Source organism: Procambarus clarkii, chromosome 33 (genome assembly GCF_040958095.1).
Source record: "Procambarus clarkii isolate CNS0578487 chromosome 33, FALCON_Pclarkii_2.0, whole genome shotgun sequence".
NCBI classification, from domain to species: domain Eukaryota; kingdom Metazoa; phylum Arthropoda; class Malacostraca; order Decapoda; family Cambaridae; genus Procambarus; species Procambarus clarkii.
In genome coordinates, this window is record NC_091182.1 from 10,385,841 (window position 1) to 10,408,425 (window position 22,585).

Sequence of the window (22,585 nt, forward strand, 5' to 3'; positions counted from 1 at the left end):
TGGGTTGGGCGTCTGGTTCAATGATGACACCGACATGGGTTGGGCGTCTGGTTCAATGGTGACACCTACATAGGATGGACGTCTGGTTCAATGGTGACACCGACATAGGATGGACGTCTGGTTCAATGGTGACACCGACATAGGATGGACGTCTGGTTCAATGGTGACACCGACATAGGATGGACGTCTAGTTCAATGGTGACACCGACATGGGACCGACGTCTAGGTCAATGATGACACCGACATGGGTTGAATGTCTGGTTCAATCATAACACCGAGAGTGGACGTCATGACACCTGGTCCGACTGAAGACCGCTAGCCCAACCCGTCCCCTTAAAAATAACGTCGCTTCCGGCTCGTATGCGCGCTATAACCAAAAGTGAACGTAAATTGAAATGAAATCGGCTCACGAAAGTGACGTAGTCGGGTTTTCTGTTTGAGTCGTCTGGCTTACTCGGAAAGTTTAGGAGACGAAACTTTCAATTAACGTTTTGAAACTTTATGAGAATTTCTTGCCCATCTAACCTATCAGAGGACCCTTAACTAACTGTTGTTGAAAAAAAAATATCAATTTTTTTTTATTTTTTTCATTTTCAAATTATGTCGGCCATACGTGCAAACGGCCAAAAGCGACGTTATTATTAGGAGGACAGGTTGGCCCACAGAACGCGATTAATGCTCTCTGGGGATCGATCTGGCAATTGTCTTCAATTGCCCACTTCATTTGACTTGTGGTCCCGTTATCACCTGATGTCAAAGGAAGATGAAAAAGGATCGTTGTCTCGCTTTGCCGAGAGTTAACAAGCCTTGGAGGTCTCTTGACGTGGCCTCGGGGCGTGCTCTAATCAGCTGCTGGTCACTGGAAAACGTTGCTGCATTTTAGCCTGAGTATCAACTTTTAGATGGACCTTTGTGATTTTGCCGTCAGGTTTTGAATTTGTTTGGCTACCCACAAATCGCAAGACGCTTGATTCTTGTATAATCTGGGGTTCATTGGCTGTTAATAGATAGTCTTGGAATTATCTGTGCTGGTGGGGGTCCGGCGCACGCCAGTTTGATTTAAATTTGGGTTACTAATTTTTTTATGCTGACAGTCAACGTATAACCTCAGGGATTCAGATTTTCCCCTTCAAGTGAACGACGGGGTACATAGGGTCCTATGCTGTAGCTGTTCCTAACTCGTACATAATAATACTATAGGAGACACTTGACTTAAATCACCCATCGAAGGAGCAATTCAGGACATTTATGCAAGGGACAGAATATCTTGTCACCAACCATCACTAATGTTACTACTAAGGCACTCCCCTTATTATTAAATTAGCAATGATTGCCACTGAATGACCGCCACTGAGTACCGAATATGACTACACAAAGCGTAACTTACCTCGAGTGGACCACCGACGAGGCCACCGTACAGGACGTGGGGGTTGGGACCTGGCTGGGTGAACGCCCACCCGAAGTCACACACCTCTGGAGGCTCCGGGCATGAGCTGAGGAAGATAAAGATCCTGTGAGGGAACTGTAACTTTATCTGTAATTATTTGCTTTAACTATTCAAACAAAGTTCTTAACTGGACCGAGTTCTTGGTAAAGGAGAGGATAATATTTATTTATCTGCATGTGTTGGGAACAATTAGTTAATTTAGTAAGTTATTATGCACTCCATACGCATTCCGTGGGCGGTGGTGGAAAGGGTTATTGAGGCACATAATTGGTTCAGGAACAAACCCGATAGTTAGTTTGGGTAAGCAAGTCGCAATCTTATGAGGCTAGTTACACTCATACGCCTGAAAGGATACGAATCCACACCAAAGCGCTCGTGAAGCACAGGACGAGTGTTTTACCACTGCGCTACTGTGACTACACGATTCATAGATGCACGGTTCTCCCCTGCATAATAGAATGTGAATAGATGGAGTAACTGATGTGAATTTCACTTTGCCTCAAGTCTACTAGATTTTGTTGCTGTTCTCGGAATATTGCTGCCCTTAGGCTCTTTAAAGGCAATCCAAGATGGTAACCAATTCCCTCTTTACAAGCAAATGTTTTTGCTAATTCATCAGTGTCATCATGAATTCTGAGACCAGTATCGAAAAGAATCCAAGGGAAACAAACTCTTGATTCCATTATTATTTCATTATATATGTACCTAGCTTCAGACACAAGAGCGTTACAATTAGGCCTTGGGGATCAGAGTGCAATCAAGGATCATTAGGAGTCACTAGCAATTAATGTGTTCACTTTGAAATCATATACTCGTTACAGTGCAAATATGATGACAAATAATGTTGTCTGAAGAGTGGAGGCCCAGTTATACGAATTCTACACACATGGGAATAGGAGCCATATCCCGCTGTCAGAATATGGAAAAGGAGCCATAAACGAAAATAATTTGGGAGAGGGAGCGCTTTCTGACCAGAGCATCAATTTGATTTAGGGGATTGTACTTTGTTTCTTGTCGAAGCATGGGTTGTTCTTTAATCAGCTTCTTGGATGGAAAATGGGGATAGTAAGTTAGAAAGTGGTGCAGAAGAGTGTTGTCACTTTTTGTAGGAACGATGAACACATTCAAGAGCAGTTGCAACTTTTTGTAATCCATTTAGAGGAATACTGACCTACAAGAAAGAAGGCTTGGAGAACTTCTGCTTAGAGATTGAGAGGGGTTAGCCTTAACATCTTGGTACCAATTAAAGCATTGATTTTAATGTTTTAATTCAGTTGCTTCCTTGTGTTTAGTAATTTTGTTGTATAAGGATGTCCGAGGATAATCCTTATAGCTTCGTTTTGCATATTTTTCAGCCCACAAAGCATTCTCTGAAGCACGAGATTCAGTATTATCGATCAGAGATCTAATAAATGAAATGTACATCATTTTGGCAATTCTGACATTTGCGCCATATCCTTGAGATCACGGAGCCTCTCTCCACATAGCCAGTCTGGCTATGACATGGCCATAATGTGAAACCTCAAGAACTAGGTATTTTAATATTTTTAAATAGTTAAGCAGAGAGCCATCATACAGCTTCATCTTGCAAACAGCTCCACTCGGTCTATGTGGTCGTTAATTCAGGGTGTCTTTTTTTTCTAATGAGATGACTAAGCCTGTTCCTGACATGTTGGTGTACCCATTTTTATGGATCAGTTTATCATCCACATAGCTAATGATGAGTTCGCTTGGCCTCCTATTCACTGAGTTTAGGGGTGCATTGATTAACACAAATTGATTGATGAGCCAGTTGATTGACAGTTGAAAGGCGCGAACAAAAATGACGAAGCTCAAACCCCGCAAGTAAGTAATTATCAAAAGAAGGCACCAAACTGGGAAGGCTATGTAGCACCATCAAATGTGCGGAATAATCAGAGGGCGCTAAATATCATCAAGGATGCCAATACGAGAACAAAAACGCATAAGGGGCCATGTCACCCGAAAATCCGATGAAAAATGGAATATTTACGAAAAATTACGAAAAATACTACAACGTTCTGGCAACACTGTGGTCCAAACCGTTTAATGATATCTTGAAAAATAACGTAATTAGAGTAAAATTTCCCGCTGCAACTTTCGTGAATCTGGTCCTCGCGCCGTGAGTACGCCGCGGGGTATTGTATCTTACGTTGTAGATGTCTTATTTTTCGTAATAGCGTTGAAAATAACATGTTATGCATAAAATGAATATAAACTAACCATATGGCAACACAACATATGGTCTGACACGAGGGTGGTGCAGTCAGTGACTGCGTGTCTCTCATGGAGAGAGGATGTTTGCTGACGCGCTCACACAATATCTCCCAGAACATGCTATTTTTGGATTTTTAGCTATTTGTACTGCAATATGACTTACCAAACGAACAAGAGAGAAGCATTGACAGCTAGATGCATGCGAGCTCTCCATACGAGCTGGCCGCAATGCGTAAATCACCACTCACGAGTGACCGCAGGTAGAGAAACTTTGAGAGCGCGCTACGCAACTCCAACTTTTAAAACTAGATAAAATTTCACAGCCTTTATTTATTATTCTATTTACATGAAACTTGCACATTATATGTAGAAAATACGCCTCTATAAACGCATGTCATTATTCTTATCTACGTAGATTTATTGATTTTATAAATAATGATACACCTCATTTTGTTGCATACGTTTTTGGGAAACCTTTATAAAATCTGTATTATTGCACTAAATACATCTGGGATAATAATGTGACATGCAAATCTTTATTATATAGTAAGGTCATAGCTGAGTGTCTTATAAATGATTTTGGTTCACAATTGTGGGCTGTGAAATTTTTTGAACATGGTTGAAAAATTCGTCTTTTTTTTTTTTTTTTTTTCTCCGTCTCTATTTAGGCTGAGATGCTGAAACTTGGCCTATGTGCAGCACCTTTCACATGTATCAGGATAATAAATTATGAATACCCTACAACAATTTTTTAAATCCGGGTGATATGGCATCAAAAGTATCAGTCACCAAGAATTCTATTGAGGGACAGGCGAACACGAGGGGCGGTCGGAAAGCAAGACACACGCTCGTCCTGGAAGTCAGGACATTCAAGAAGGACATGCACGACCGTAAGAGGGACAATGCAATTGGGACAATAAGGAGCAGGGCGGCGCTCCATCAAGTGACCATGGGTTAAGCAAGTATAGCCAATACGCAACCTCGCCAGAGCTGTTTCCCATCGCCGGTTACAGTGGTAGGAGGTTATATATATCCTGAGATGATTTCGGGGCTTTTAGTGTCCCCGCGGCCCGGTCCTCGACCAGGCCTCCACCCCCAGGAAGCAGCCCGTGACAGCTGACTAACACCCAGGTACCTATTTATTGCTAGGTAACAGGGGCATAGGGTGAAAGAAACTTTGCCCATTGTTTCTCGCCGGCGCCTGGGACAGACGACCAAGAAGCCTTCCAAGAAGGTAAGGCGACCAAGAAGGTAAGGATGGAGGAATGGATAACCGGGTAAAAGTCGGAATATGGAATACCTTTACGAGAGATGGGACAAGAGCGGACAGCTTCCTTGGCGGCAGCATCTGCACGCTCATTTAAAGACACACCAGTATGGCTGGGAACCCAACAAAACTCAACCGACTTAAACTTACTGTGAACAAGAAACAGCCAATGCTGGTTCTCGACAACTACTGTATGAACCGGATTAAAGGACCCGAGAGCCATGAGGGCACAACGAGAGTCAACAACAACTACAAAGGAAGACTGACAATGAGAAAGCAGGAGACGAAGAGCATAGAGAATAGCATAAAGCTCCGCTGTAAAGATGCTAGTCTCCGGAGGTAAGCGACACATATAAGTGCGGTCAGGAAAAACAACAGAGTAGCTAACACCGTCCGCAGACTTAGACGAATCGGTGAAGACAGAAATGGTGCGGGAGTGAGAAGAAAAGTGCCCAAGGAAAAGGCGTTTTAGAACCGTAGGAGGGGTAAAAGCTTTAATGATGCGGGTCAAGGATGTACAAAACTGCGGAAGGGGGACTCTCCACGGGGGCAAAGAGGAGGACAACGGAAGAGGAGGGGACAACACGAGGAGAATCATTAGAAACATGAACGGAACGAGAATCCTGTAAGCGAAATAACCGGACAGAAAGAGGGAGGTGGTGAAGAGGAACAGGAACCGCAGGAGGGGTAAAAGTTAAAGCACGACAGAGGCGAGAGGAACGATGTTGTAAGGACCGCGCAAGATAGCGAAAACAGTAGTGATCACGGCGGTCCTGGGAAGACAGGAAGCCAGTGTCAATATACAAGCTAAGGACGGAAGTCGAACGAAAGGCACCAGAACTGAGGAGCAACCCAGTATGGTGCAAAGCATCAAGACGGCGAAGAGTAGAAGGTGAAGCAGACGAGTAAGCAAGGCAACCATAATTGAGCTTAGACAGGACAAGAGAGGAATGTAAAGCAAGGAGAGTGCGCCTATCTGCTCCCCAAAAAGTATGGGACAATACCTGAAGGAGGATAAGGGCCTTAGAGCACTCAACACGGAGGTAAGAGATAAGGGGAGACCAAGACAAACGAGTGTCAAGGAATAACCCCAAAAGCTTCGCGGAATCTTTGTACTCAAGAGGATGACCATAAAGTGACAAAGAGGGACGAAGAACGACCCGGTTCCGAGTAAAAGACATGGCACAAATCTTAGAAGTAGAGAACTTGAATCCATGATCGGTGGCCCAAGACGACACAGCATCAATCGCAAGTTGAAGCCGGCGCTGAAGGAGAGGCGAATCATCACCCTAATATCAAAGGGTAAGATCATCGACAGACAGCGGAGAAGACACCTGAAGGAAGAGAGGAAAGAAGACCATTGAGGGCAACCAGAAAAAGAGTAGTGCTCAGAACACTACCCTGGAGCACACCTTAGGATTGCTGAAAAGAGGCAGAGAGAGCGGTACCAAGCCGCACCCGAAAGGAACGACGAGAGAGGAAGCTGCGGAGAAAGAGAGGGAGATGACCACGAAGGCCAAAAAAATGAAGCTGGGATAGAATATGATATTGACAAATGGTGTCGTAAATCTTTTCCAGTTCAAAAAGGACGGCAACAACGGAGGTCTTCGCAGCAAAAGCAGTACGAATATAGACCTCCAAGTTCACCAGGACATCTGTCGTGCTGCGGCACATGCGGAAACCAAATTGAGAAGGGGAGAGGAGGTGATGGTGTTCTACGAACCACATCAGATGAACGTTAACCATACGTTCAAAGAGTTTGCAGACACAACTTGTGAGGGCAATAGGGCGAAAGTCCTTAGGGGAAGTTTCCAGAGACACTGGTTTTCGAACAGGGAGGACAACGGCATCTAGCCAGTCCTCAGGGACTGACGACGACTCCCAGATCCGATTATACAGACTCAGTAAATATTGACTCGTGCACGGAGGGAGATAGCGAAGCATCTCATAATGAATACCATCAGAGCCCGCCGCCGTAGAACCGCAGAGGGCCAAGGCAGAACGAAGTTCAGAGAGAGAGAAGGGATCGTTATAGGAAAGTCGAAGACGAGTGCAGAAATCTAAAGGACGAGACTCAAGGACAGGTTTACGAAGAAGGAAAGATTGGGGAAGCTGAAGACCAGAGCTAACAGAAGAAAAGTGGGAACCCAGTTCGGAAGCGACCTGCAACCGGTCCGCCACAAGAGTACCATGGAGGTGAAGGACCGGTGAAACATCGGGAACGAACTTACCCGCTATCTTGCGGATACGCTTCCATATCTGTGGCAGGAGAGTTTCGGACGTAATTGTGGAGACATAAGATGCCCAGCATTCACGTTTAGCCGTACGGATGGCCTTACAGGCCACCACACTCGCTCTCCAAAAGAAAAGAAAAGAATCGGTGTCTCTTCCAGGCTGCACGCTCACAGTGGACAGCCCGAGCACAATCTGCATTCCACCAGGGAACGCACTTCCGCGGACCCAGAGAGGAAGAGCGAGGAATAGAGCAGAGGGCAGCATCAAAGACAGTGTCATGAAAAAGGAGGAGAGCGCGAGGGAGAGGCAGTAGTTAGATATCAGAGAGAGCAGCACTGAGGGTAAATAGGTTCCAGTCCGCTTTAGCAAACTGCCACCCAGGGAAGGAGAGGGAAGGACGAAAAGAGAAAAAGGAAATAAGAATGGGGAAATGGTCACTACCTTGGAGGTCATCAAGAACCTGCCACGTGAAATCTAAGTAAAGAGAAGAAGAACAAAGAGAAAGATCAAGACAGGAAAGGGTGCGAGTCCGAGAGTCCAAATGAGTGGGCTCACCAGAATTCAGAAGAGACAGGGAAGAAGAGAGGATAAACGGCTCAAGAAGGCGACCTCGGGTATTCATCAGAACATCACCCCAAAGAGAATGACGACAATTGAAATCAGCCATCAGGAGCACCGGCTCCGGCAAGAGTCCAGGAGGTGTTTCAGATCAGAAAGAGAAAGGGGGACACTCGGGGGGAGAAAAATGGAACAAACTGTGTACCATTTCCCCACAAAGATACGAGCAGCCGAACGAAGGAGAGGCGAAGGAAAAGAAAGGGGACAAAGGGAAAATCAGAGCGAATCAAGAGAGCAGAAGAATTAGGAGCCCCAGCAACAGCTGGGGGGGGGGGGAGAGAGAAAGGAATAGCCACGAGAACGACCAGGACGAGCACCAAGCATCGGCTCTTGGAGACAGACACAAAGGGGCGAAAACCGCGAAATCAGAAGTTGGAGTTCGAGGAAATTGGCGTAATAACCTCGAACGTTCCATTGAAGAATAGACAAAGACGAGAAGAAAAAGGGAAACAACAGAGAACAAGGAAGAAACTAAGGCGAAAGAGCAACATAGCACGTTAAAGAGTATCAGGGTCGGGATCAGGGTCAGCAAAGTCAGGGTTAGGGGGCATGGGTAAACTGAGCAAAGACAGAGGGAAGGAAGCGGGAGAACAAACCAGAGGTGGGCGGGCGGGGTCCGGAGGAGGAGGAGGAAGAGGAGGAGACAACGGAGAGGAGAAGTCAAGGACAGCAGCAGGAAGAGGGGGAGTAGAAAGAGGGGAGCGCACCTCAGCAAGGGCAGCAACCGAGAGGGAAGCAGAGGCCAAAGAAACCTCCATAGCAGGAATAGGGGGCACAACCACCGAAATGGGAGGGGAAGGAGAGATAGAAGCAGAAGTAGGGGGCGAGGAAGAAAGCGAAGTTTTTTACCCGCTGGGGAGGAGAGAGAGGAGCTAGGCTTACTCTTCTGACTCAAAGAGACAGGTGTCCCAGCAACTACGTACTGGGCAACAGATTCTAGCGTCTTAACAGGAGAAGCTGAACGAGAGCACACACGACGGCCGTTTGGAGAGCGATGGACATCAGCCCGCACCGACAGGCGGCGGGGAGAGTCAAGAGACGAAGGGGAAGGATGGGAAGGAGGAACGGAGGGAGACGAGGAAGAAGACACAGGAGACAAGACAGACCGGGTAGAAAGAAGGGGAACCCCAGACAGAGGACCAGGAGGTGGATCCTTCGGGACAGAATTCAAAGGAACAGAGGAGGGGGCAGTGGGCGTATCAGGGTTCAAGGCCCGGAAACGGTTGTGAGTCTGAGGAAGGTGGGAAGGACGAGGAGAGGAAGAGCACAACACGCAAGCATCAGAGATATTAGCATAAGGCGGGAGCCGGCGAACCTGGCGCCTTGCCTCAGGAAAAGATAAACGCTCCCGGTGCTTCAAGTTGAGGACGGCTGGCTCAAACTTGTAATGGACACACGCACGGGAGAAGGTAGGATGGGCCTCACCGCAGTTGAGGCAACGAGCCTGGGGAGAAGTGCACTCCGACTTAGAGTGACCTTCGCCACCACAAAAAGGACAGAGAGAGACACAGTCCCAGAGCAGCGGAGGGCACCATGCCCAAACCTCCAGCATTTGTTACAAAGCCGAGGAGAAGGAATGTACTCCTGGACAGAGCACCTGGCACCAGCAAGAATGACAGAGTATGGAAGGGTCCTACCATCAAAGGTAATCTTCACAATCCAAAGGGGTTGACGGCGTATACCACGAGGGCGACGTGTAAACGTGTCCACCTGGAAAATAGAATGGCCCTGGGCATCAAGGATATGACGAATATCGTCGTGGCAGTCTCGCAGATCCCGAACATCGCTCGCAACATGGGGCGGGAGGAGAATAGTGCCAACACTGGCGTTCAACTGAGCGTTCTTTGAGACCCGAACAGGGGTCTTGCCAAGGCAGGATAAGGCAGCCAAGCAGGAAGCTGCATCCTGAGAAGGAGCAGCAACGACAAGTGTACCGAGACGAGTGGGGTTGAAAGTAATGGAGGCATCCACGGAATCAACAAGATGTCGATGGAGGGAGAAATCGTCAGGAGGTGCAGAATCAAGAGGGAGGAGATCAAAATATTTGGCCCACGAAGCGGGACTAAATAAGGCTTGATAGGTACAGAACGGGAAGGAATCGAGCGAGGGCGGCCGTGACGAGGACGGCGTTGAGAACCCCCAGAGAGAGAGAGGGGTTAAAAGGCACAGTAGTTACAACTAGAGAAGGAGCCGCATCAGGGGACGAGGTAGTCACCACTGGGGGCTTGGGGCTCGAACCAACCACAGACGAGGGAGGGGAGCCGAGGGGAGGAGTCAGAGAGGCCAAAGGAGGGCTAGGTCGGGGCTCAATGAAGCGGAGGCTACAGAGCCCGGTCTTCCAACACGGACCGACTCGGGGGCTTGGTCGCCCACCCCACGAGTTTGAGAAGGTAAAGGAGAAACAGTAGAAACAGTATACATCATCGCTACGAAAAAGAAACATTCATTCACGAATGTGCCCCCACACCCATCATGGAGCCACAATTAGAGGCAGGACACCCAACAAGAAGCTATCGCCGACCATGTTGGGGCCTCCGAGGGGTGCGTTGTGAGTATACGCCCCACAAACGCCACCTTAAGAACCGACAGTCCATCGAGATCGGGTTCAGTGACGAAAGGGGATTGACAATAACGGGTTCCCCTCGCTCTCGACGTTGGGTACTACAGTTCTACGGGTGCAAGAGTATGCCTCCTCAAGCACCCGGGCGTCAAAATAGAAGAAGTCCAAAGGAATAACCAAAACAAGCAAAAGGTCGGCAGGAAATGGCAAGCAGATAGGAGAAGAGGGGGGTGAAAAACGAAACAGAAAGAAAAGGAAAAGTTGCTCAGCACAATTGGAGAGGATGGCAGCAGGAGTACAAGGCTACAAAAGGACAGAGGACTGTCCCAAGGAGCATCACACTCCAGCAGCCGCCCACTAAGCCCCCCTCACGGCATCGAGCTGAGCGGGAAGGGGGGTCAAACCCTGCAAGCACAAATAGGTGAGTACAATGAACAGAGTAGGACAATGTACACCTTTCTGTAGAGTGCCAAGTTTAAAATCTCTCATTACAGTCCTATGCTCTTGGAACAGTACAAATGACTTCCTGTTCGATAAATAGCCTATTATCCATCATAGAAGTCATCCTTAAACATTCATTTTAACAAATTCACTCAAAATACTTTCCGGTTAACAATGTCAAAGACTGATTTAAGATCTATGAAAGTCTTGTAAGACCTTTCAGAATGTAGGATGAGGAAAGACGTAATAAACAGATGCACACTCCTTCCATGCGTGAAGCTATATATGTGGGGATACAACAAGTTTCTAATTTTATAAAGGAAAGTGTTTATATCTTCCTCTCTACACGCTTATAAAAACGATTAATGAGGGAAATTGGGCAAAAGGCACTTTGCTGGTAAGGTTTCGGAATGGGAGTAATGAGGCTGTTGATCCATGACTTTGAAAGCCCCCAGTCACATATATTTTATTAAGCAATTCAAGCAAAGCATTTCCTGGAACTAATATCATCATGCCCAGTATGTCACAGGAAATTCCACTCCCCACGTTAAATGTTGTTTTGCCTTTATGTAAGGAAGAGTTCATTTTATATTCATCTGCAAGTGCACTGAAGTCGGAAAATTATCCCTATGAGTATTTAGTGCACAAGGCAATTGCACAGTCTATCTCCCTTGTTACTGGACTAAAGTCTAGGTTGCTCTCTAAGGAAAACCCATGATATGAGTAGTATTATGATGCCATTCGGCTGTCGCGTATTTAGTCAAGAAGGAACAGAGCATACTATTGTTAGAAGCAAGTACCGGGCATCAGCCATCTCGTTAGCTACTTGAAAGTACATTCTGCCTCGGGCAGAACAGAGGCCATTCAGAGGTAAGGTCACCTACATTGGTCAACTCGGAATAGGTGACATAGACATTTGTCAAGCCATATGTCTTCATGTGGCAAGCCCATATGAAGACGGATGAATTTATAGCACCCCAGTATGCCGTCTACATTCGATTGCTGATTGGCTAATTTCAGAAACAAAGGCTGGAATTGACTAAATCATACTTCCAAGCTGGTCAAATATTCTGGCCTAGGACTTAAGCAATAACAGACGGATGTCTTTTTTGTTAACGGCCACTAATTACAAACAAATCCTAGTCCTTAGGTTGTAAAGTTAATGCAGCTCTCAGTTCGTTGTCAATTCTCTCAAGTAGCAAGAGGCAAGCAGTGTTGATAATTTCGTCAAATAAACTGGAGTGACTGTAGGCAGGTATCACAAGGTGAATCCAGGAGCATCAGAGTGTAACCACGATCATGAAGCTTCAAAGTTGTCCGTATAATTAAAGATATAAAAAAGTGTTGAGTGAACGTTTAGTGATCATGAAGTGCCACTGTACATAATCTAGGAATGAAGTGCCTATGGAGAAACCCAGACATAAGAATGTAGACTATAGATGACACTCTGTTTCTCGCTCAAACCATTAAAAACCGCCCACGTGTGGACCAGTTAACACCCGCACCTGTGACAAAGTCCAGAGTCGCGACTTACTGCCCATCTGCTGCAGGCGTGATCAACAGAGGTGCAACGTGTGGTCATTGAAAAGAGAACCAGCACTACTTGTATGAGATGGACGACCATACTCCATACACCAGCCTGGAGAGAGGACCACACCCACCACCATACATCTGCCTCTACAGCAGCAGCCTAGAGAAGCATTGATGAGATACCCAAAGCACCTATCAGTGACATATGTAGGGTTAGTCGTTATGCAATTAATGTGAAACCATATTCAGCTAATGTAGTTGTTGTGTTTCATAGGGACAGCTAGAAGGGAAGGATAAGATATGGAAGAGATTTATGGCATTAGAGAAACGCATGAATAAGGAGCAGAGGATGGCCATTTTCACAGTAGAACTTCGTGAAAGCATTGATAATTTAGTTATAGTCAATGCAATAATGCAGGAAGGGGTGGAGGAGGAGAGGACAAGGGGAGAAGAAATACAGGTACTGAAAGGGAGGTAGCTTCTCTGGAAAGGAAGCTTCAAGAAATAAAAAAGATGTTAGACAAAATGAATAAGGTTATTGAAGGCCTCAAATGTAAAACTTGTCAGGAGTGATTAACTTCACATTGCAACCTGGAACCAAATAGAAGATCTTAAGAAAATAAATTGCAAAAGAGAGGCAACTATGAATAGGTTACAGAACAGAATATAAACGGTGGAAGAAGGGAAGGCAACAAAGAAAGATTAAGGAGGAGAAAATTCAACAAATAGAGATTATAACTGGACTGTATTAGAAAGTAACACCGGAAAAAAACTTTGCTGAAGCAGAAATGGGTTCCTAAGGGAAAGAAGATAATTTACCCTTAAAGGGCGGTTATGATCATGATGATTCATAGGGTAATGCAGTTATCATCGTATGTTAGTTTAAACTATTATTCACTGTTTTACACATATGATGCAAATATAGATAAAATAGTTCTATGTGGATGTAATGGAGTTTACATTGACCCATGGGCAAAGTCTTGCTATCGTTTTATGGTTATATTAATATGTGAATCCGGGTGTTGTTATGAATGTTACTGGGCGAGTATGGTCATCATCATTGGATAAATTTCTGCCATAATTACATGATTTGCATATCAATGATATTCATATGATTTTCACAGCTCCATATGGTTGTAATTATGTATACCAGGTAAATCATTTACCAATTGAATCATTATCATGCATTACATGTACTAAGATCCAACCCTCATCTGCGGGCAGGATCCTGTCACACATGTGTCTTACACCTTTGTTTCAATCCATATTGTCTCATATATGTGCCAATTAGGTTCTATGTATATTGTATTCATGTGGTTTTTGTATATTGTGTTCATATGGTTTTTGTAAATTGTGTTCATATGGTTTTTGTATATTGTGTTCATATGGTTTTTGTATATTGTGTTCATATGGTTTTTGTATATTGTGTTTATATGGTTTTTGTATATTGTGTTCATATGGTTTTTGTATATTGTGTTCATATGGTTTTTGTATATTGTGTTCATATGGTTTTTCTATATTGTGTTCATTTGGTTTTTGTATATTGTGTTCATATGGTTTTTGTATATTGTGTTCATATGGTTTTTGTATATTGTGTTCATGTGGTTTTTGTATATTGTGTTCATATGGTTTTTGTATATTGTGTTCATATGGTTTTTGTATATTGTGTTCATATGGTTTTGTATATTGTGTTCATATGGTTTTTGTATATTGTGTTCATATGGTTTTGTATATTGTGTTCATATGGTTTTTGTATATTGTGTTCATATGGTTTTGTATATTGTGTTCATATGGTTTTGTATATTGTGTTCATATGGTTTTGTATATTGTGTTCATGTGGTTTTGTATATTGTGTTCATGTGGTTTTCACCACACTCTCACACATGATCCACACCCTCAGCCTTAGTCTACACCTTCAGTCATTGTCTCCACTCTCATACGTGGTTTACACCCATATAGATGGTCAGGCCCCTAAATCATAGTCTACACCCTCACCCATGTTATACATCTTCACCTATAATTTACATTCTCACCCATGGTCTACACTCTCAATCATGTTCTGCTCACTCACCCATGGTCTGCTTACTCACCCATGGTCTGCTCAGTCACCCACAGTCTGCTTACTCACCCATGGTCTGCTCAGTCGCCCATGGTCTGCTTACTCACCCATAGTCTGCTCACTCACCCATGGTCTGCTCACTCACCCATGGTCTGCTCACTCACCCATGGTCTGCTCACTCATCAATGGTCTGCTCACTCACCCATGGTCTGCTCACTCACCCATGGTCTGCTCAGTCGCCCATGGTCTGCTTACTCAGCCATGGTCTGCTCACCCATGGTCTGCTCAGTCACCCATGGTCTGCTTACTCACCCATGGACTGCTCACTCACCCATGGTCTGCTCACTAACCTATGGTCTGCTCACCCATGGTCTGCTCAGTCACCCATGGTCTGCTTACTCACCCATGGACTGCTCACTCACCCATGGTCTGCTCACTAACCCATGGTCTGCTCACCCATGGTCTGCTCAGTCACCCATGGTCTGCTTACTCACCCATGGACTGCTCACTCACCCATGGTCTGCTCACTAACCCATGGTCTGCTCACTCACCCACGGTCTGCTTACTCACCCATGGTCTACTCCCTCACCCATAGTCTACTCCCTCACCCATGGTCTACTCCCTCACCCATGATCTACTCCCTCACCCATGGTCTACTCCCTCACCCATGGTCTACTCCCTCACCCATGGTCTACTCCCTCATCTATGGTCTACTCCTTCACCCATGATCTACTCTCTCACCCATGGTCTACTCCCTCACCTATGGTCTACTCTCACCCATGGTCTACTCTCTCACCCATGGTCTACACCCTCATCGATGGTCTACTCTCTCACCCATGGTCTACTCTCTCACCCATGGTCTACTCTCTCACCCATGGTCTACACCCTCATCGATGGTCTACTCTCTCACCCATGGTCTACTCTCTCACCCATGGTCTACTCTCTCACCCATGGTCTACTCTCTTACCCATGGTCTACTCTCTCACCCATGGTCTACACCCTCACCCATGGTCTACTCTCTCACCCATGGTCTACTCCCTCACCCATGGTCTACTCCGTCACCCATGGTCTACTCTCTCACCCATGGTCTACTCCCTCACCCATGGTCTACTCCCCCACCCAAGGTCTACTCTCTCACCCATGGTGTACTCCCTCACCCTTGGTGTACACCCTCACCCATGGTCTACTCCCTCACCCATGGTCTACTCCCTCACCCATGGTCTACTCTCTCACCCATGTTCTACTCACTCACCCATGGTCTACTCCCTCACCCATGGTCTACTCCCTCACCCATGGTCTACTCCCTCACCCATGGTCTACTCTCTCACCCATGGTCTGCTCCCCCACCCAAGGTCTACTCTCTCACCCATGGTGTACTCCCTCACCCTTGGTGTACTCCCTCACCCATGGTCTACTCCCTCACTCATGGTCTACTCCCTCACCCATGGTCTACTCTCTCACCCATGGTCTACTCCCTCACCCATGGTCTACTCCCTCACCCATGGTCTACTCCCTCACCCATGGTCTACTCTCTCACCCATGGTCTACTCTCTCACCCATGGTCTACTCTTTCACCCATGGTCAACTCCCTCACCCATGGTCTACTCCCTCACTCATGGTCTACTCTCTCACCCATGGTCTACTCCCTCATCCATGGTCTACTCCCTTAACCATGGTCTACTCTCTCACCTATGGTCTACTCCTTCACCCCATTATCTACTCCCTCACCAATGGTCTGCTCACTCACCCATGGTCTGCTCACTCACCCATGGTCTGCTCACTCACCCATGGTCTGCTCACTCACCCATGGTCTGGTCACTCACCCATGGTCTGCTCACTCACCCATGGTCTGCTCACTCACCCATGGTCTACTCACTCACCCATGGTCTACTCCCTCACCTATGGTCTACTCTCTCACCCATGGTCTACTCCCTCACCCATGGTCTACTCCCTCACCCAAGGTCTACTCTCTCACCCATGGTGTACTCCCTCACCCTTGGTGTACTCCCTCACCCATGGTCTACTCCCTCACCCATGGTCTACTCCCTCACCCATGGTCTACTCCCTCACCCGTGGTCTACTCTCTCATCCATGGTCTACTCTCTCACCCATGGTCTACTCGCTCACCCATGGTCTACTCTCTCACCCATGGTCTACTCTCTCACCCATAGTCTACTCCCTCACCCAAGGTCTACTCTCTCACCCATGGTGTACTCCCTCACCCTTGGTGTACTCCCTCACCCATGGTCTACTCCCTCACCCATGGTCTACTCCCTCACCCATGGTCTACTCCCTCACCCGTGGTCTACTCTCTCATCCATGGTCTACTCTCTCACCCATGGTCTACTCGCTCACCCATGGTCTACTCTCTCACCCATGGTCTACTCTCTCACCCATAGTCTACTCTCTCACCCATGGTCTACTCTCTCACTCAAGGTCTACTCTCTCACCCATGGTCTACTCCCTCACCCATGGTCTACTCCCTCACCTATGGTCTACTCTCTCACCCATGGTCTACTCCCTCACCCTTGGTCTACTCCCTCACCCATGGTTTACTCCCTCACCCATGGTCTGCTCAGTCACCCACGGTCTGCTTACTCACCCATGGTCTGCTCAGTCGCCCATGGTCTGCTTACTCACCCATAGTCTGCTCACTCACCCATGGTCTGCTCACTCACCCATGGTCTGCTCACTCACCCATGGTCTGCTCACTCATCAATGGTCTGCTCACTCACCCATGGTCTGCTCACTCACCCATGGTCTGCTCAGTCGCCCATGGTCTGCTTACTCAGCCATGGTCTGCTCACCCATGGTCTGCTCAGTCACCCAAGGTCTGCTTACTCACCCATGGACTGCTCACTCACCCATGGTCTGCTCACTAACCCATGGTCTGCTCACCCATGGTCTGCTCAGTCACCCATGGTCTGCTTACTCACCCATGGACTGCTCACTCACCCATGGTCTGCTCACTAACCCATGGTCTGCTCACCCATGGTCTGCTCAGTCACCCATGGTCTGCTTACTCACCCATGGACTGCTCACTCACCCATGGTCTGCTCACTAACCCATGGTCTGCTCACTCACCCACGGTCTGCTTACTCACCCATGGTCTACTCCCTCACCCATATAGTCTACTCCCTCACCCATGGTCTACTCCCTCACCCATGATCTACTCCCTCACCCATGGTCTACTCCCTCACCCATGGTCTACTCCCTCACCCATGGTCTACTCCCTTATCTATGGTCTACTCCTTCACCCCATGATCTACTCTCTCACCCATGGTCTACTCCCTCACCTATGGTCTACTCTCACCCATGGTCTACTCTCTCACCCATGGTCTACACCCTCATCGATGGTCTACTCTCTCACCCATGGTCTACTCTCTCACCCATGGTCTACTCTCTCACCCATGGTCTACACCCTCATCGATGGTCTACTCTCTCACCCATGGTCTACTCTCTCACCCATGGTCTACTCTCTCACCCATGGTCTACTCTCTCACCCATGGTCTACTCTCTCACCCATGGTCTACACCCTCACCCATGGTCTACTCTCTCACCCATGGTCTACTCCCTCACCCATGGTCTACTCCGTCACCCATGGTCTACTCTCTCACCCATGGTCTACTCCCTCACCCATGGTCTACTCCCCCACCCAAGGTCTACTCTCTCACCCATGGTGTACTCCCTCACCCTTGGTGTACTCCCTCACCCATGGTCTACTCCCTCACCCATGGTCTACTCCCTCACCCATGGTCTACTCTCTCACCCATGTTCTACTCACTCACCCATGGTCTACTCCCTCACCCATGGTCTACTCCCTCACCCATGGTCTACTCCCTCACCCATGGTCTACTCTCTCACCCATGGTCTGCTCCCCCACCCAAGGTCTACTCTCTCACCCATGGTGTACTCCCTCACCCTTGGTGTACTCCCTCACCCATGGTCTACTCCCTCACTCATGGTCTACTCCCTCACCCATGGTCTACTCTCTCACCCATGGTCTACTCCCTCACCCATGGTCTACTCCCTCACCCATGGTCTACTCCCTCACCCATGGTCTACTCTCTCACCCATGGTCTACTCTCTCACCCATGGTCTACTCTTTCACCCATGGTCAACTCCCTCACCCATGGTCTACTCCCTCACTCATGGTCTACTCTCTCACCCATGGTCTACTCCCTCATCCATGGTCTACTCCCTCAACCATGGTCTACTCTCTCACCTATGGTCTACTCCTTCACCCCATGATCTACTCCCTCACCAATGGTCTGCTCACTCACCCATGGTCTGCTCACTCACCCATGGTCTGCTCACTCACCCATGGTCTGCTCACTCACCCATGGTCTGGTCACTCACCCATGGTCTGCTCACTCACCCATGGTCTGCTCACTCACCCATGGTCTACTCACTCACCCATGGTCTACTCCCTCACCTATGGTCTACTCTCTCACCCATGGTCTACTCCCTCACCCATGGTCTACTCCCTCACCCAAGGTCTACTCTCTCACCCATGGTGTACTCCCTCACCCTTGGTGTACTCCCTCACCCATGGTCTACTCCCTCACCCATGGTCTACTCCCTCACCCATGGTCTACTCCCTCACCCGTGGTCTACTCTCTCATCCATGGTCTACTCTCTCACCCATGGTCTACTCGCTCACCCATGGTCTACTCTCTCACCCATGGTCTACTCTCTCACCCATAGTCTACTCTCTCACCCATGGTCTACTCTCTCACTCATGGTCTACTCTCTCACCCATGGTCTACTCCCTCACCCATGGTCTACTCCCTCACCTATGGTCTACTCTCTCACCCATGGTCTACTCCCTCACCCTTGGTCTACTCCCTCACCCATGGTCTACTCCCTCACCCATGGTCTGCTCCCTCACCCATGGTCTGCTCACTCACCCATGGTGCTTCCTCACCCAGGTGTATATCCTTCACCCTTGAGATATACCCTAACTAATTATTTTGTCTCCTCGTCCAAAGTTTACACCCTGACTCATAATTTACACTTTTTTCCGTGATCTCCACCTTTCACCCATATAAATTACATTTATTCAGTAAGCATGTAGACTACAAGCTAACTCATTGTGTACACCTTCACCCAGGTATAATACGAATCGAATCTTACTCAATCGTACTGCAACCGGGAGTGCTACTGACATCACGTAGCACTCCCAGTTGCAATTCTTTTGACCTTGTCGTGGCGCAATCGACTAAGGCGCGTCTGGGATCATCCCGAACGTATACCTTCACTGGTGACGCCTCGCCAATCTGACACCTTTCCCCCTCACAGTTACTTGCTGTCTTTTGTTGCTTAGGTTCTCCCTTATCCAATGGAGTACCTTATCATTCACTCCTTCCTGTATCTCAAGCTTGTGCACTAGTCTCCTGTGTGGTACCGTGCCAAAGGCTCTCTGGCAATCCAAAAGAATGCAGTCTGTCCACCCTTCTCCTTCTTGCTTGATTTTTGTTGTCTGGTCGTAGAATTCAATTAATTCTATGAGGATTAATTAATTAATCTTTTGTAACATACCAATCCCCTTGGAATTGTTATATTACAAAGTTCTTTCACTCCAGATGTTCCGCTAGCTTTTTTTGCACAATCATCTCCATCAACTTGCATGGTATGCAAGTTAGGAGCACTGGCCTGTAGTTCAGTGCCTCTTGTCAATCCCCCTTCTTGTGTATCAGGACTTCATTAGCCGTCTTCCAAATTTTTGGCAGTTCACCTGTTACCAATGATTTGTTATACACTACGGAGAGTGGCAGACATAGTGCTTCTGCTCCTTTCTTTAATATCCATGCTGAGATTCCATCTGGGCCTTTTGTCATATCCAAATCTAACAAAAGCTTCCTTACATTCTCACTGGTAATCACAAACTCTGTACTGTAATCCCAAGGTGTACTCACCTTATTATACTCACCTAGTTGTGATTGTGGGGGTTGAACTTTGGCTCTTTGGTCCCACCTCTCGACTGTCAATCTACTGGTGTATAGATTCTGGAGCCTACGGGGCTCTCATATCTACATTTGCGACTGTGTATAAAGTCTGCCTCCATCACATCACTACCATCAATGCATTCTATTTGTTAATTACTCTGACACTGAACAAATTCTTTTTAATTGTATGCGTGTGTGTGTATTAACTATTTGTATTTACTATTTTTATCTGCAGAATCGAGCTATTAGCTCTTGAACCCCACCTTTCTAACCAATTGATTTTCCTTTATTATATCTAGTACACTACAAATGCACACACACACATCCCGAGAAAACAGTCCACAGCAGCTTTCTAACTCCCAGATACCTATTTACTACTAGGTTAACAAGCGCACCAGGGTGAAAGAAACTCTGCCCATTTGTTTCTGCCTCTGTCGGGAATCGAACCCGGGCCCTTAGAAATACGAGCGATGTCCACTCAGCCACGAGACCCCGCAGGTCTCTCGTTTGTACTTACCTAGTTGTACTCACCTAGTTGTGTTTGCAGGGAGTTGAACTCTGATTCTATGGTCCCGCCTCTCAACTGTTAATGAACTGGAATTCCTGAGCCTACTGGGCTCTATCATATCAACATTTGAAGCTGTGTATGGAGTTAACCTCCACCACATCACTACTTAATGCATTTGTGTGACCCTAATTGTCTCGCACTCACCTTGCGGGGGTTGAGCTTTGGCTCTTTGGTCCCGCCTCTCAACCGTCAATCAACTGGTGTACAGATTCCTGAGCCTACTGGGTTCTATCATATCTACATTTAAAACTGTGTATGGAGTCAGCCTTCAATACATCACTGCCTAACGCATTCCATCTGTTAACTACTCTGACACTGAAAAAGTTCTTTCTAGAGTCCCTGTGGCTCCTTTGGGTACTCAGTTTCTACCTTTGTCCTCTTGTTCGCGTACCACCAGTGTTGAATAGTTTATCTTTGTCTACCCTAATAATACCCCTGAGGATTTTGTAGGTAATGATCATGTCTCCCCTTACTCTTCTGTCACCCAGCGTCGTAAAGTGCATCTCTCGCAGCCTCGTAACACATGCCTCTTAGCTCCGGGACCAGTCTAGTGGCATACCTCTGAACTTTTTCCAGGTTCGTCTTGTGCTTGACAAGGTACGGGCGTTATGCTGGGGCCGCATACTCCAGGATTGGTCTTACATATGTGGTGTACAAGATTCTGAATGATTCCTTACACAGGCTCCTGAATGCTGTTCTGACGTTAGCCAGTCTAGCATATGCCGCAGACGTAATTCTTTTAATGTGGGCTGCAGGAGACAGGTTTGGCGTGATATCAACCCCTAGATCTTTCTCTCTGTCCGTTTCAAGAAGTACTTTATCTCCAATTCTGTATCCTGTGCCTGGCCTTCTGTTTCCGCCGCCTAGTTTCATTACTTTGCATTTACTTGGGTTGAACTTGAGCAGCCATTTGCTGCAAAATTCATTCAATCTGTCAAGGCCATCTTGTAGCCTCCTACTATCCTCCTCTGTTTCAATCCTCCTCATAATTTTTTCGTCATCAGCAAACATTGAGAGAAATGAGTCTATACCCTCCGGGAGTCTATATCCTCTCATTTACATATATCAGAAACAGTATAGGTCCAAGAACTGATCCCTGCGGGACTGCACTTGTGACGTCTCGCGAATCTGAGACTTCACCCCTCACAGTGACTCGTTGTCTACTTTCTTATCAAATGGAGTACCTTCCCTTTCACTCCAGCCTGCATCTCCAGCTTTTTCACTAGCCTCTTGAGTGGTACTGTATCAAAAGCTTTCTGGCAGTTTAAAAATATGCAGTCTGGCCATCCCTCTCTTTCTTGCCTGATTTTCTGTTGCCTGGTCGTAGAATTCAATTAACCCTGTGAGACAGGACTTGCCATCCCTGATCTCATGTTGATGATGTGTTACAAAGTTCCTTCGCTCCAGATGTTCCACTAGCTTTCTTCGCACAATCTTCTCCATTAGTTTGCATGGTATGCAGGTTAGGGACACTGGCCTGTAGTTCAGTGCCACCTGTCTATCCCTTTTCTTATATATCGAGACTACATTAGCTGCTTTTCAAATTTCTGGCAGTTCCTCTGTTGTCAGTGATTTGTTATACACAATGGAGAGTGGTAAGCACAGTGCTTCTGTTCCTTCCTTTAGTATCCAAGGGGAGATTCCATCTGGGCCTATAGCCTTTGTCACATCCAACTC

The 22,585-nt window shown here is 46.9% G+C and overlaps 1 protein-coding gene across 1 annotated transcript in view; it reads right to left on the reverse strand.

Annotated features, from left to right (window-relative positions):
* LOC123765343 (endoglucanase E-4) overlaps positions 1-22,585 on the reverse strand; it is a 77,558-nt gene that overhangs the window by 25,491 nt on the left and 29,482 nt on the right. The window contains exon 10 of the mRNA XM_069335464.1: positions 1,388-1,493. Within this exon, the coding sequence (XP_069191565.1) occupies positions 1,388-1,493 (106 nt within the window). The remainder of the gene's footprint in view (positions 1-1,387; positions 1,494-22,585) is intronic.